The sequence below is a fragment of the Salmo salar genome, chromosome ssa14 (assembly GCF_905237065.1).
Source record: "Salmo salar chromosome ssa14, Ssal_v3.1, whole genome shotgun sequence".
Taxonomy (NCBI): Eukaryota; Metazoa; Chordata; class Actinopteri; order Salmoniformes; family Salmonidae; genus Salmo; species Salmo salar.
In genome coordinates this window covers 21,297,123-21,311,084 of record NC_059455.1, presented here as the reverse complement: position 1 = coordinate 21,311,084, position 13,962 = coordinate 21,297,123, and the positions used below count along the sequence as shown (strand labels likewise).

Sequence of the window (13,962 nt, the reverse complement as noted above, 5' to 3'; positions counted from 1 at the left end):
CATTTATGGATTGAATGTACCAGAAGAGAGATGGAGCTGATAAACTGGTGTTATATTCACAGTTGAGAGACACGTCTTCTCCTTCATAAGCAGTCACTTCTCTCTTTGACTGAGTTACACCGTCTGCTCCTCTGCACTCTGGAAACAAAGAAGAATAACTTTGTGAAAAATGTCAGGATTCCAGTAACATCAGGGTATTGAGAAAAAGATCACGAGAGCCATTTCCTACCACAGATAAGTGCAGCAAGAACAACAGAGGTCCACAGCCAATGTCCCATACTTATCATAGGATACACAGAGCAAGACAAACTGATGTTACAATATAGAAACTGGTGTGCTCTCTTGATTCCTGTCCTTGTAGCAACATAGACCTAGACCATGCAGCACAGCACAGAGGGGATGTTCAAATACTGTAAACAAGTCATTTTAGAGTAGAAAGCAACACTTACTTGGTAATGTGGCCCCCTTGTGGTTGATGTTGGCTTTTCATTACTCTGTACACAATACTGAGTATACATTTTTTCTGCTGAATTAATTTAGTTAGACTCTACTAGCTATATGTGTTCTAATCCATGAGATATTGTAATGGCATTTTAATGTCTCTTACATCTACAATTAGAGCTGAATTGGAATAGATAGCTTTATTGGCATCAAAAATGACTTATTGCATAATCATCAACATCATAATCATTTTCATCCTCATCATCATCACTTTGATTATCATAATTTGCTACCACTAGTCTTGGTGGTACAGGGTGGTAGTGAGAATGTTACTGTGTCATTTCAAAGTGGCGTTGTAGACCAGGGGTTCTTAAACCTTTTCAGCCTGGGACCCAAATTAGAATTCTGTGTTTTCCTGGGACCCAATGCAACTATACGTAAATATCGGTACATTTCATTGCCCTTATGCCTAAAAAAAATGCAATATAGACAAAAACTAACCATGTAATACCCATAAATATATTTTCATGTTTATTTTTCCCCATTAAAAATACTCTTACATACCTGTCTAGGTTGGAACTGTTGCTGTTAAAATACAATAAATAATTTCAATCTGAACTGGAATAAATGGATTGATCACATAACACAGATGTTTAACAACACATACACACAGGCTTTTTGATCGTGCAACCCTAAGTAACAGTATAGGTTAAACATTAGCAGGCCTACTGTATATCTTACTGTATCAATTATTGTTGATAGAAAGTCTAGGTTGGAACTGTTGCTGTTAAAATACATATTTTTTATTCTGTACTGGAATAAACTGATTGATCACATCACACAGATGTAGACCAGAAAACACACACATACACACAGTCCTAATGAGAGGTGTGTGGCTGGTTGAAGGTTTCTACAAGCATGTCTATTCTGGGCTCAGTTTTTGACAGTGCAATGCTCAGCATCAACATTGTTTCTGTACTTGAGAACCCTCACTTGCATAGGTATGTGGTGCCAAACTGGATCAGAACATCTACTGCTTTCTCAGTAAGGTAGGAGACCACTTCCTGCTGCAGATGAGCAACCCAGAACTGTGAGTGTTTGCCTCTAAAAGCATCTTGCTTCAATCTGTTTATTCCAGTTCAGAATACAAATGATTACTTGTATTTTAACAGCAACAGTTCCAACCTAGACTTGTTTTCAACAATAATTTATACAGTAAAATGTACAGTAGGCCTGATAATTTTTAATTTTCATCGATACTGTTTCTTAGGGTTGCACTGTCAGTAGCTAGTTAGCTTGCTTTGGCTAACGTTAGCTATTAGCTATGTAACATTACAAGGCCAGGGGATTGTTTGAAAGAGAAACTCACATCTACTACTATGAGAGATAGTACTCCCTTATTTCTGCTTATCATCAACTGTTATAAAATGACAACAACGCTTTGCTAGTTGACTTACTTTTCCACATTCGAAGCACTGTTTCCTGAAGCATTCTGCCCAGTTCTGAAAGAACTCCCTGGGTTTACTGTCATGTTGTGCCTGGATGTTTGGTCAGGACGTGTCATTTTATTAATTTGTTCATTTTGATAGACTCATTACTAAGCACTTCCCCACACAAAACACATTGTTGGCGCTCCTCGTTATTTCTCAAAGTTTGTATGAAAGAGACAAAAAGTCATCATTGTATTTGTGTTTCATGACAATTGAGCACAGTCAGAACTTTTGGCTAGCATGAGTCCATTTCATGACAGCGGTGATTGATGGCGAGCGGGAATAACAAGTCAGTGGCCTGAACGACAGTGCTGCAGCGTGTGGGTTGCGGAGTGATCTTCAAGAAAACTGCAGAAAAAGAGCCGTTAAACTGCAAAGCACACAGGCATCTCCCACTACCTCTCCTACTTGCACAGGCTCAGTGTTGCCAACTTAGCGACTTTGTCGCTATATTTAGAGAGTATACAGACCACTCTAGCGAAACATTTTCAAAGAATCGACTAGCAACAAATCTTGTGACTTTTTCTGGTCTGATTGGAGACTTTGGAGACTCTGACGTGAAAGCACGTATCGTTCTTACTCTTCTCAACGAGCAGCAGGTGCTGCCGTGGGCCTCATCCCCGTCCCAGAGCACTCACAGGCAGCCCAGTCCTCATGCAGCAGTCCCTCCCAGCTGCAGTCAGAGCAGGAGATGTTCACCCCTCCTCGTCCAGACTGCAAATGAATCACGCATGCGGGAAGCCGCCGCTGGCTGATCCCGCCCTGGCTTACATTCAGGGCGGGATGTAAAAGTAAAATGTTCTTTGTCTAAAATAAACCACTGCACCAAAATAAATCACTGCATTTGACTCACACAGCCTCAGTCACTTACTCACAATGTCCACTGTGTGTGTGCATTTCTGTGACATAAGCTAAACATCTAGCTGGCTAGCTCATCATGTCTCAATCTAAACTGTACACTCAAAAATACAGAAAGGAGTGGGTATCAAACCCTGAATTCAAAGGATGGTTGAAGCCGTTTATTGGAGATGATACACGGGCATACTGCCTGTATTGTAAGGCTGATTTCTACGCCAAACTTAGTGATGTAAAAAAAACACATGACAACTCAAAAACATACTCAAAAGGCAAAGCCTTATAACAGTTCCACCCAAAACAAGCTGCCATTTATGGTTCAAAAAATGGACTCTGCAAAAAAGACTGAGGCCACCATGGCATTAGCTATCGCTGAACACTGTTCCATGCTGGCATGTGATCACATTGGAGAAGCATGTAGAGCTACTTTCTCAGACTCCACTGCTGCTACCCACTTCAAAATGCACAAGACAAAGTGCACAGAAATGATTAATTGTGTTCTAGCACCTTCCTTTCTGAAAAAGTTGGACGCAGATGTGGGTGACCGGCGTTTCAGCCTCCTCCTCGATGAGTCCACGGATGTAAGTGTTTGTAAGTACCTGGGGGTTGTGATAAGGTACTTTTGTGACAGCAAGAAGACAATTATATCAACATTTCTGGGGCTTGTTGAGTTGGAGGGAGGAGATGCCAAATCTATAGCCCATGCTGTTGTGGCTTTCCTCGAGAAGTGTTGTCTTAAAAAAGAGTAACTCCTGGGGATAGGGACTGACAATGCCTCTGTTACGATGGGGATTAAAAATGGGGTCCATAAAGTGCTGAAGGAGGAGTATGGCCTCAAATATCTGGTTCTTATTCACTGTGTGCCACTCTCTGCAGCTTGCTGTAAGTCATGCTTCCAATGACACCATCCCCCGTAGTGTGGAGTACTTGGTTCGAGAGACTTATAACTGGTTTTCAGTGTTTCCAAAGCGCAGGGAGGCCTACAAGGCCATATATGAGACCATCACCTGCGGGGAGAAACCTTTACAGATAACCAAGGTGTATGCCACACGTTGGCTCTCCATTGAACCCGCGGTTTCACGCATTTTGGACCAGTGGGAGGAGCTTAGGCTACATTTCGTATTCACCAAGTCTAGTGAACACTGCTACATGGCTGAGGTTTTATACTCCATGTACAGTGATCCTCAAAACATATTGTATCTGACTTTTTTGAAGTCAGTGCTGGGTGAGGTACAGTTGGCCATCGAGTCTTTGAGGGAGAGCAAGTAGATCCTCTTAAGCTACATGACAGCTTGTTTAGCCTGATCAAGTCTGTGAGCAGCAGGGTGCTGAATCCACTGGCAAATGTTGATGTACTCAAAGGGCCAACAGATGGAGACATCAGTCCCATACCGTACCTTGGTTATCTTTTTGAGTCAAAGGCAGCTGAGCTCCACCTTGCACCTGAGGATGAAAACAATGTCCGAAAGCGGTGTGTAGCCTTCACCATCTCCCTTACTAATGAGTTGAGGGTGAGACTGCCGGACAACATCGAAGCATTGCAGTACATGTCAGTTTTCAATGTGGAGGAAACTCTAAAGCACAATAAGAGTCCTGGAGAAATAGAAAAAATAGCCAAACTCCTGGGCTACTCCCCTGCAGAGATAGACACGATTGTCCAGCAATGGCGTGCCATCCATGTTAGTAAATGGAATGAGACAAAAAACACACCGGGCTTCTGGAGTGAGATTTGGAAGTTCAGGGACACAGCTGATATCAACCCGTTTCAAGAACTTGCCATGGCTGTTGTGTCTGTGTTGTCCTTGCCACATTCAAATGCTGAAGTCGAGAGTATTCAGCCAGATGAGTGTGGTAAAAAGCAAACTTAGAAATTGGATGACCTTGCAGACCCTTAACTCCATCCTGTACATTCGATATGGACTGAAGCTGTCCGGTGAGGCTTGCTATGAGCACCAGCTTCCTGATAATGTTTTACAGCTTTTTGGCACATCAGCTGCTTACTAATTTAAGTCAGCTCCCTCAGTTGCTGAACCTGCCATAGAGAGCCTTGACCAAAATGACGATGACCCACTCTTTCTGTGAGCCAGCACAGCCTGTGTGTGTGTGGAGGGGGTTCTGGGAAAAAACAACAATTAATCTGAATTAGGGCCAGACTAGCTACCATAATTTTCTCACATTGCCATTGAAAGTTTTTTCTATTGTCTCTTTTTGGTCCATTTAGATTGTTAATGTAGATTGTATACAATTTTTTTTTTTAAATGTTATGGTTAAAAATGTTCATGTTTTACTGTGACTGGTTGTAGGCTCCTAAGTGGACCATAAGGTTAAAAACCAAACCAATGTAAGAAAACTAAAAAAAATTTTTTTTTAAAAAAAATATAATAAAAACGAAGTAACTCCGCCAGAGTGTCTCTTTTGGGTCACTTTTGCCGGTCCCAAGCCCGGATAAAGGAGGAGGGTTGGAATTGTGACAAAAAAAACAAGAATCGACAGAAGAAAGTTAATTTGTATTTCTTAACATATTTAGGGTGTTTTTTTACTAACTTTTGTCTCTCCCACGACGTTATTCCTCTCTCCTACAGCGTCCATCACAATTACATGCACATGGCCAATTATGCAAATTAGGTGATGATGTCATTTAGCAACTTCTAGCGACTTTTAGGACAGCCAATAGCTACTTTCCTTACTGAGGAGTTGGCAACACTGTGCACAGCTGCCAAACAGAGCAGAGACCGCTGCTAAGCAGGGAGCGCACTGAACCGAGAGCGCAGTTGCACTTGGCCAAATCAAGTCCAGTAATTAATGAAATAATTATACATTTACGTTGCGACCCATACTTTAAGAAATGCTGTTTTAGACTGTCCAGACAGGTGTATTGTCATTGTGTAGCTCAGTATGTTTTGTAAGGGGGTTGTAAAGCCTGTTGTCACAGTGGTCCACCGAGCACAGTAGTACACAGCATATACTTGGAGTACTCGTTTGCTCCGTGTTTGTTCCACAACAGTTATGGATTTGTATCCGTAGTATCACATTGACAGTCCAGTGTGACCTGTCCTCCACAGTAGTGATCACATCTCCTGGTGACTTGACAGTCCAGTGTGACCTGTCCTCCACAGTAGTGATCACGTCTCCTGGTGACTGAGGGACTGAGTCCTCTCCTCTGCATTCTGGAAAGTAATGTAATACACATGTGTATTAGGAGAGAAAAGAATGAAACAACATGATTGAGGGAATTAAAACACATGCAATTAATACTTGTAGTGTTGAACTGAGAAATATGTTTGATAAAAGAAAGGATTGGAAGCAAAGACTAAACAAATAATGAAAATAACATTATAATAACATAACAAAATGCCTTGGGACTTTTTCTATCTGACATTTTTGTGGAACATTTGTTAGTCACATCACATCTAATTGATAGAATCCTAAAGTCCCATGGTTACAAAATGTCAGGGTTCCAGTAACATCAGAGTATTGAGCAAAATATCATAAGAGCCGGATCCTACCAAAGATAAGTGCAGCAAGAAGAACAGAGGTCCAAAGGCAATGTCCCATAATTATCATAGGATACAAAGAGCAAGACAAACTGATGTTACAATATAGAAACTGGTGTGCTCGCTTGATTCCTGTTTTAGTGGCAGCACAGGCCTAGACCATGCAGCACAGCACAGAGGGGGATGTTCAAATACTGTAAACAAGTCATTTTAGAGTAGAAAGCAACACTTACTTGGTAATGTGGCCTCCTTGTGGTTGATGCTGGATTTCCATTATTCTGTACACAATACTGATTTTTGCTTTTTCTAAATGCTTCTAAGTAACACAACTAGGCCAATTCTAAAAATTAAACAATGGTCTATTTTCTAATCCATGAGATATTGTAATGGAATTTTAATGTTTCTTACTTCTACATTTTGACCAGAATTGGAAGAGAGCTTTATTGGCATGAAAAATTACTGAAAATAATTGAGTAATATGATTGAGGGAATACAAACATGACATTAATACTGATAATATTATACTGAGAAATATGTTTCATAAAATAAAGGAATGGAGCAAAGGCAGTAAATGAATTAGGAAAATAATATTATCATACCATAACAAAATGCAGCAAGAATAAGTAAGTTCCTCAGCCAGGGTTCCATGCATTCTGAGAGATGAGTATAAGGAGAGAGAAAACTTGTCTCATAGGCTTGTGAAACCACTTCCTTAACTCTGCCTTAGGAAGCATTAAGGAAGAGCTTACACTAAGCTCTCTAAGAATCTTATATAAGACTATCAAATAGTTTTTGTAAGGGAGCTGTATATCCTGTTGTCACAGTGGGCTTCAGAGCACAGTAGTACACAGCAGAGTCAGACAGATGCAACCTCTGGATTGTCAAGGGGACAGAGCTAGATGTGAAATTCAGCCTGGAATCAAACCTCTTCTTGAACTCATCACTATTGCTCCCTTCTGAATAACGATCTCTTCTCAGGACATACTGAGGAGAGTTCCTAGTTAACTGGATGTACCAGAAGAGATCAGGAGATGCACTACTTGTAGTGTAGTTACAGCTAATTGTTACCAGTCCTCCTTCAAGGGCAGTAACATGTCCACTCTGCTGGTCAACAGCCTCTTCACCTCTGCAATCTGAAAAAGTAGTAATAATAGTTTTTTTAATAATCAATAATTGTATAATAAAAAATTAGCTAAGATTCAGATAAAGAGAATAGGAAGGAAAAACACTATACTGTACCAAAATAGCATGCACCCAGGATAAGTAAAGTATTCCTAAGCCAATGTGCCATTATGATTCATGTATTGAGGAAGAATAGACTTATAGACTTTATGTTCCATCCACTGTAGCTGAGAAGTCTCATAATTCTGGGGCTCTGTAGTAGGGGAGGAGCTATTTGTATATTCAATTGTTCAGTTGAATTGTTGGGGGAAATGATACCACACCGAAACCTGCAAAGTGTAATACCATGGATAATGAAGCTAGTTGATTTGGAATTATATGACCCCTTTAGGTGTATTTCTTTTTAAACAAAATGACTTGATAAATTTCGGCCTTTAATATCAAATCCTGTAGAAATGCATTGAATAACGGCAAAAAGAAAGCTCAGGAAATATATATATATTTATATATATATATAATTTTTTTAAACAAATATTTAATCCCTTAAATTCTACATCGTGTTCGTCAGAGTATACCCTTTCCACAGTGGGGTCACATTAGTTTGTAGCCCAAACGGTACGCTACAAGTTGGCACATCGACAGCGAGAGTTTTATCTTTTCATAGAGTGGTCATATACATTTTTTAAGCCAAACGCTATAGACGCTATAGACATATTTGTGAGAAGATCGATTTTCGGGATGTCTCATGGTCTGACAAACATCGCTGCAGCTCGGCCACCAACCACTGCAGATGCAGAAGACCACCATAGGCTGATGCGGTGGATTGAGACGCAGCCCATGAAAATGCGGATATCTCTAGCTGAAAGGAATAGAAGCAAACTATGAGACTCCACTGACACCTATTGACTCTCACTAGTAACTTACCCTTGAAAATACTAGCAATGTCAAGGTTTCACCTTGTTGGGCAGAATGTTGAACACTAGATGGAACTATTGTATCATTATTATACATAGAAAAACCTTGTCACAACCTTGTCACAGGACTTCATAACTGTGGAGGACAATCTATAGGAGGAGGACAGACAAAGAAGATCTGTCATATAACTGATCAGGAGGCAGAGAGAACATCTCAGTGGTAGTGGCTGAAGAGTGAGAGTCAGTGGACGAGCCACCTGGCTAACTTGGGCCTAATCAACCCATCCTTCAGGAGGTGTAGTGGGCAGCACATGCAGGATAAGAAGGTACCTCACCTGAAGATAAGCCAGAAGCTGCAGAAAAGGCTATTTATGGATAAAAAAACATTTTTTTAACTTGCTACTTAAACTTGCTTACCATATTTAAATGTTGAGGAAGTTCTACGAATGACAAGGTCAGTTATATTTTTATTGTCCATTTTTGCATAAATAACTAATTGTCAATTGTATTGTATGTTGTGCACATTTATTGGACACTAAATCATCACACGAGCAATTAAATATTAGGACATGACGATATGTGAAATTGAATTATTTTTCGTATCTCGTGACCCAGACCAAAACAGTGTAAGATCCTTAGATGTTTGTCTTGTCCGTTACCAGTCAGTTGGCTTCAGGTATGCTCCTCTAAAGAGAGCAGTACATGGATTTACAACCAGAGGACCAAACCACAGAGTAGGTCCATGTTGAGAGCAATGATGTCATGTAAACCATGCATATTGTATGTATATCAGTGGAGGCTGCTGAGGGGAGGACGGCTCATAGTAATGGCTGGAATGGAGTCAATGGAAAAGTATCAACCACACGGAAACCATGTTTGATATCATTCTACTCACTCCATTCCAGCCATTATTATGAGCCTTCCTAACCTCAGCAGCCTCCACTGATGTATATGATGTGGTTAAAAGGTCTGACTAGCAGAATAGGAATACACATCAAATTGACACAATCTGTAAATGCTCAAATCAATTTAAGGACAGGTGAAGGAGTTGAGTCATAAACTTTATTTACAGGAGACATTAACAGCATTTACTGGTGTTTTGATGGCTAAAAGTAAGGGTTAGACACCAGTTGGAAAAACTGGATACATCCCTGCTGATGTGATCTCTGCTGAGGTTTTTGTACAGTGTGTGTAGGTTTCTTGTCACTGTAGGCCTCACAGAACATTAGTACAGAGCAAAATCTGTCACGACAGCAGAGATCTCCAGATCCATGTTTTTTTCTCTTCATTCAGTTTTACAGATGTTAGAGTGTTCAGAGGATCTGCTTTCTTTATAAACTCTGAACCTGAGATGTAGAGGAAGAATTCTGGTCTTTGTGCTGAGTCTTGCTGATACCAATATAATTTATCTCCAGCAGTAGCTGTTCTGGAATAGTTGTAAGACAGCGTAACAGCATGAGGTCCTCACAACTGACACATGCATAGAGAATGGTTTTAATATAGATACATTCAATTGTTCATGAAAATGTATTTGAAATGGAATTGAATTCAAATGGCAATGAATTGTATTGTATTGCATTTTATTGTATTAACTAACTAACAGAGAAAAACTGACAGAAAGATCTAAGCAGTCTCTGAAAGTTTCCTCCTGTTTTTATGTTTCTATACTGTTGTTCAGATCATCCTCTACCATAAGTTCCTCCCCTTAACATTCAGTAGGTATGTTATGTATGTCATACAGGATGTCTGTTTCCTCCAATGGTTCTTGACAGGTTTTTGTACAGTGTGTCAGAGTTTTCTGTCACTGTGGTTTTCATGGCACAGTAGTACAGAGAAGAGTCTGTCACTTCAGCAGAAGAGATCTTCAGATCCACACGTTTGTCCACTTTGTCAATGGAAACTGTCAGACGAGGAGGTGGGGGAGTAGCTTTAAATATAGACCCCTCTGGTGTGATGTACAAGAGGAATTCTGGTTTGGATCTGGGATATTGGCGGTACCACAGCAGATTGTTGACAGTGCCATCATATTTGCAGAAGAGATGGACATTCCTTCCCTCCGGAACAAGTTCTTCGGTAGTCGCATGGTTTATTGAATCCCCAAAACTGTTTCCTGCTAAAATATTTGGACAAATAACTTCTGTAACTGTACAACTGTGCAGTTATAACCGATATTTACAAATTATTAAAGTGCAATTCAAATGTTTTTGTGCTGTTCATTCACTGTAAGATTAAAATAAAATATTTCAATCCATATCATTTCAATCCATTCAATCCATATAATCCATAACTCACCTAAAAAACCTGAAAAGAGAACAAATGAGAAGAAAAACATCTTGCTAGACCTTTGAGAAACCGACAGACAGCACTGAGAGACCGGCCTACTAGCTACTTCCTGAACAAAACATCCATAAGCTACATGTGGGTCTTTGATTATACAGCCCCTCCTCTTGACACCAACATGAAATGTTTTATGTTATGGCTTTCTTTCTACAGTATACTGTATGTTGTCAGGTTTTTGTACAGTGTTTTTTGATTTCCTGTCACTATGGGCCTCAGAGCACAGTAGTACAGAGCAGAGTCAGTCACTTCAGTGGAGGTGATCTCCAGATCCACATGGGTCTTATCTTCATTCAGTTTAACAGACAGTCGAGGATGGGTCAATTCATTATGTGTCTTTAACCCTCCTTCAGTGATGAGGAGCAGGAATTCTGGTTCTGATCTGGGGTATTGTTGGTACCACAGTAAAGTATCAGTAGTGTAGGAGCCAGTGTAGTTGCAGGATAAAGTAACACCTTCACCCTCAAATACACACTCTTCAGTTGTGGCTGATATTATTTCCTCCTCATAACTGCTACCTGAAATAAATAATGTTAAACATGTTTTGAATAAATCATATTGCAATTCATGAACCATAAATGCTTTATCGACATATGTCTGCAATCCAAAAATGCATTGCAAAACCTATGCACTTACCAATGAACATTGAAAAAAGCAGAATTGCATTAAACATCTTCATGGGGTATGAATGACTGGCTTTATGCGTTGTCAAGTAAGAGTGTATCATTATTCTCTCCTTAAACATATTGTTGACTACATAGTGTAATGTCAAAGCACTCATTGACTTTGTAACTCCACCGCTCTACACTAAAGGTGTTTGGGTATTTGAGTTCAGCTTTCTTTCTGGGTTGGATTGCTGCTGAATGTCATCTTCATGATTTTGCTGTAGTTCTGAATAGAGACATTTCAGCTCATGACTGCCCTCTATTGGTATTGTCTCAAAATGTATGCTCTACACAAAAAACAATGGAGAAGAATAACACTAGTACTGCCCATAATCCTCTAAGGCAGTGGTTCCCAAACTGTGGGGCGTGCACCCTAGTGGGCGTGCGAGGGGTCGGCAGGGGAGGAGCAGGAGTCTTCCCAACCCCACATTTTTTTTTTAAGGAACTCAGTTTGGCTTCATACTTATTCTTGAAATTTGTAATAGTAGAATGCACAAGTTGCAATTTCGAAATTGGGTAGTGCATCATCAGTTGTCATGTTATTCATTGAAGACCTTAGAGAGCTATTTTAACTTGTCAGCAATGTCCAGATCAACTAGCCCATGTCAGCTAAATAATTTTTATAATGTTCTTTTAGCCCATAGATGTTGTAAAAAAAATTGTCACTCAAATATCACATAAAAAACATTAGAAAATGTTATTTAAAACAGAACATGTTTCTTTGCACCCCATAACTAAATGTATAGCATTTCAGGAAATAAGCTTAAAAACTGCAAAATTCTCTCCACAAACAGGGAGGGTGTGTACAGTTTGTGTCATGAACAGTGCTTGTACCCTTTACAAAAATAGGTGGGTTGAGGTCGCGGGATGTTCCACAATGCTGCAATGGGGGCACATAGTGAAAAAGTTTGGGAACCCCTGCTCTAAGGAAGCAAAACTACACCATACATTTTCTTCATTCTGTATTTATTCTGACTAGTATCTTTGATCATGTTATATCAGAGCAGGAAGATGCAGACAGTATAAAGTATTATATCCTGAATAATATTAATATTAAATGTGTTTTCTTTCTTCTTTTTCAATTGATGTGGAGATGCAGGAAAAAATATGTATTCATGTACTCTAAATAATAACTGATTGATCAGAGTACAATGCACTGTTCATACCCAAGGGTCTTGACAGGTTTTTGTACAGTGTGTCTGGGTTTCCTGTCACTGTGGGCTGCAAGGCGCAGTGGTACAGAGCAGAGTCTTCCAATTCAACAGAGGATATCATCAAGTCAAAACGGGTCTTCTCTTCATTCAGTCTACCAGTGTGTCGTGGAGTCGCAATGGATTGTTTCTGTACAGACATGCTGCTTTGTATGATCCAAAGAAGGCATTCTGGTCTGGATCCGGGGTATTGACGGTACCATTGTAGATTGTTAACATAGCCCTTGTAGTTGCAGGAGAGAGTGATGTCTGTTCCTTGAAGGGCATTTACTTCAGGTTTCACTGGAGTTATTGTTTCCTGCTCCATACTATCAGCTGCAACAACATAAGTATTGTCATTGTGTTAATGTTTATTCCTCATGATAAAAAAGGCTTGGATTAGGTGCTCATAAAGTATGACAAGAGAAAGAATTTAAACTTTCCAGTAAAATGCAACTTAGTGTTCAATGCAATCATTCACTGAAAAAAGCAATGTCACTATATTCAAAATGTTATTTGGTTTAAGCTGAGAATTCAGCACTCACCTACAAATGCTGAGAGGAGAAACAGTAATTTGAGTGACATCCTGACACAGACTAGATAAACCAACTGAGAGATAAGACAGTGAGAAAGTTGAGTAGTTCCTCTACAGAGACATCCTCATGGTTGCAGGTATACCCAGCCTATACCAGTGTTTGACTATGAGGCCCCTCCTCTGATAACTGGATATGTAACTCTTCTTCTGTTTATGGGTTTCCAGTTCCTATTGGCCTCCTCCTCAGTTTATTTCAGACTTTATTTGAAAATGTATTGTTTTTGCGTTTGTTGTTGTTTGTTTGTTTTTTCAATAGATAATACCATACCATGCTATACCATATATACCATCTGCAAATAAACCTTCACTAAGAATAGTAGAATATTGTGTCACTGTTGATGAGAATGAAGATCATTCCAAACAAAAAGCCTTCATCCCACATCTTTGTACCAGAATGTCTGTGGGCTCCATTGCACAGTAGTACAGAGCAGAGTGTCACTTCAGCAGAGGAGATCTCCAGATCCACACGTTTGGATTCTTTGTCATGATTTAGAGTGAACCCTGGTGTAATATCCACATACTCCATAACCAGTAACTGTGGTGCTGATTTCGGATATTTTGATTGCGGTTTACAAATGATTCATGCAATAGAGACTCCATTTCATGGCGTTGTGGTCTAACAAAATAGCAGATGTTTGTAAAACCACAAACTGTCAGTTCCTCCTCATTAGCTCATTTTAGATTTAATTTCTATCTGGAAATGGATAGGGAATGCTACTGTTTGTTTTTTCAATGGATCAACAATGCAATACCGAATGTATCATCTGCAAATAAACCTTATGATATTATTCATAATATAGCTTGGAAATGCTTTAATTCTTGTCAAAAAAATGTCAATACTATATATACCATGCTATAC

The 13,962-nt window shown here is 39.6% G+C and overlaps 1 gene segment (V, D, J or C); it reads right to left on the bottom strand.

The window, feature by feature from the left end:
* Positions 1-9,967: 9,967 nt before the first annotated feature.
* Positions 9,968-10,762, bottom strand: LOC123726672 (T cell receptor alpha variable 12-3-like). The segment is given in 2 exon segments: positions 9,968-10,429; positions 10,609-10,762. Coding segments are annotated over 2 exon segments (420 nt in total).
* Positions 10,763-13,962: the final 3,200 nt, after the last annotated feature.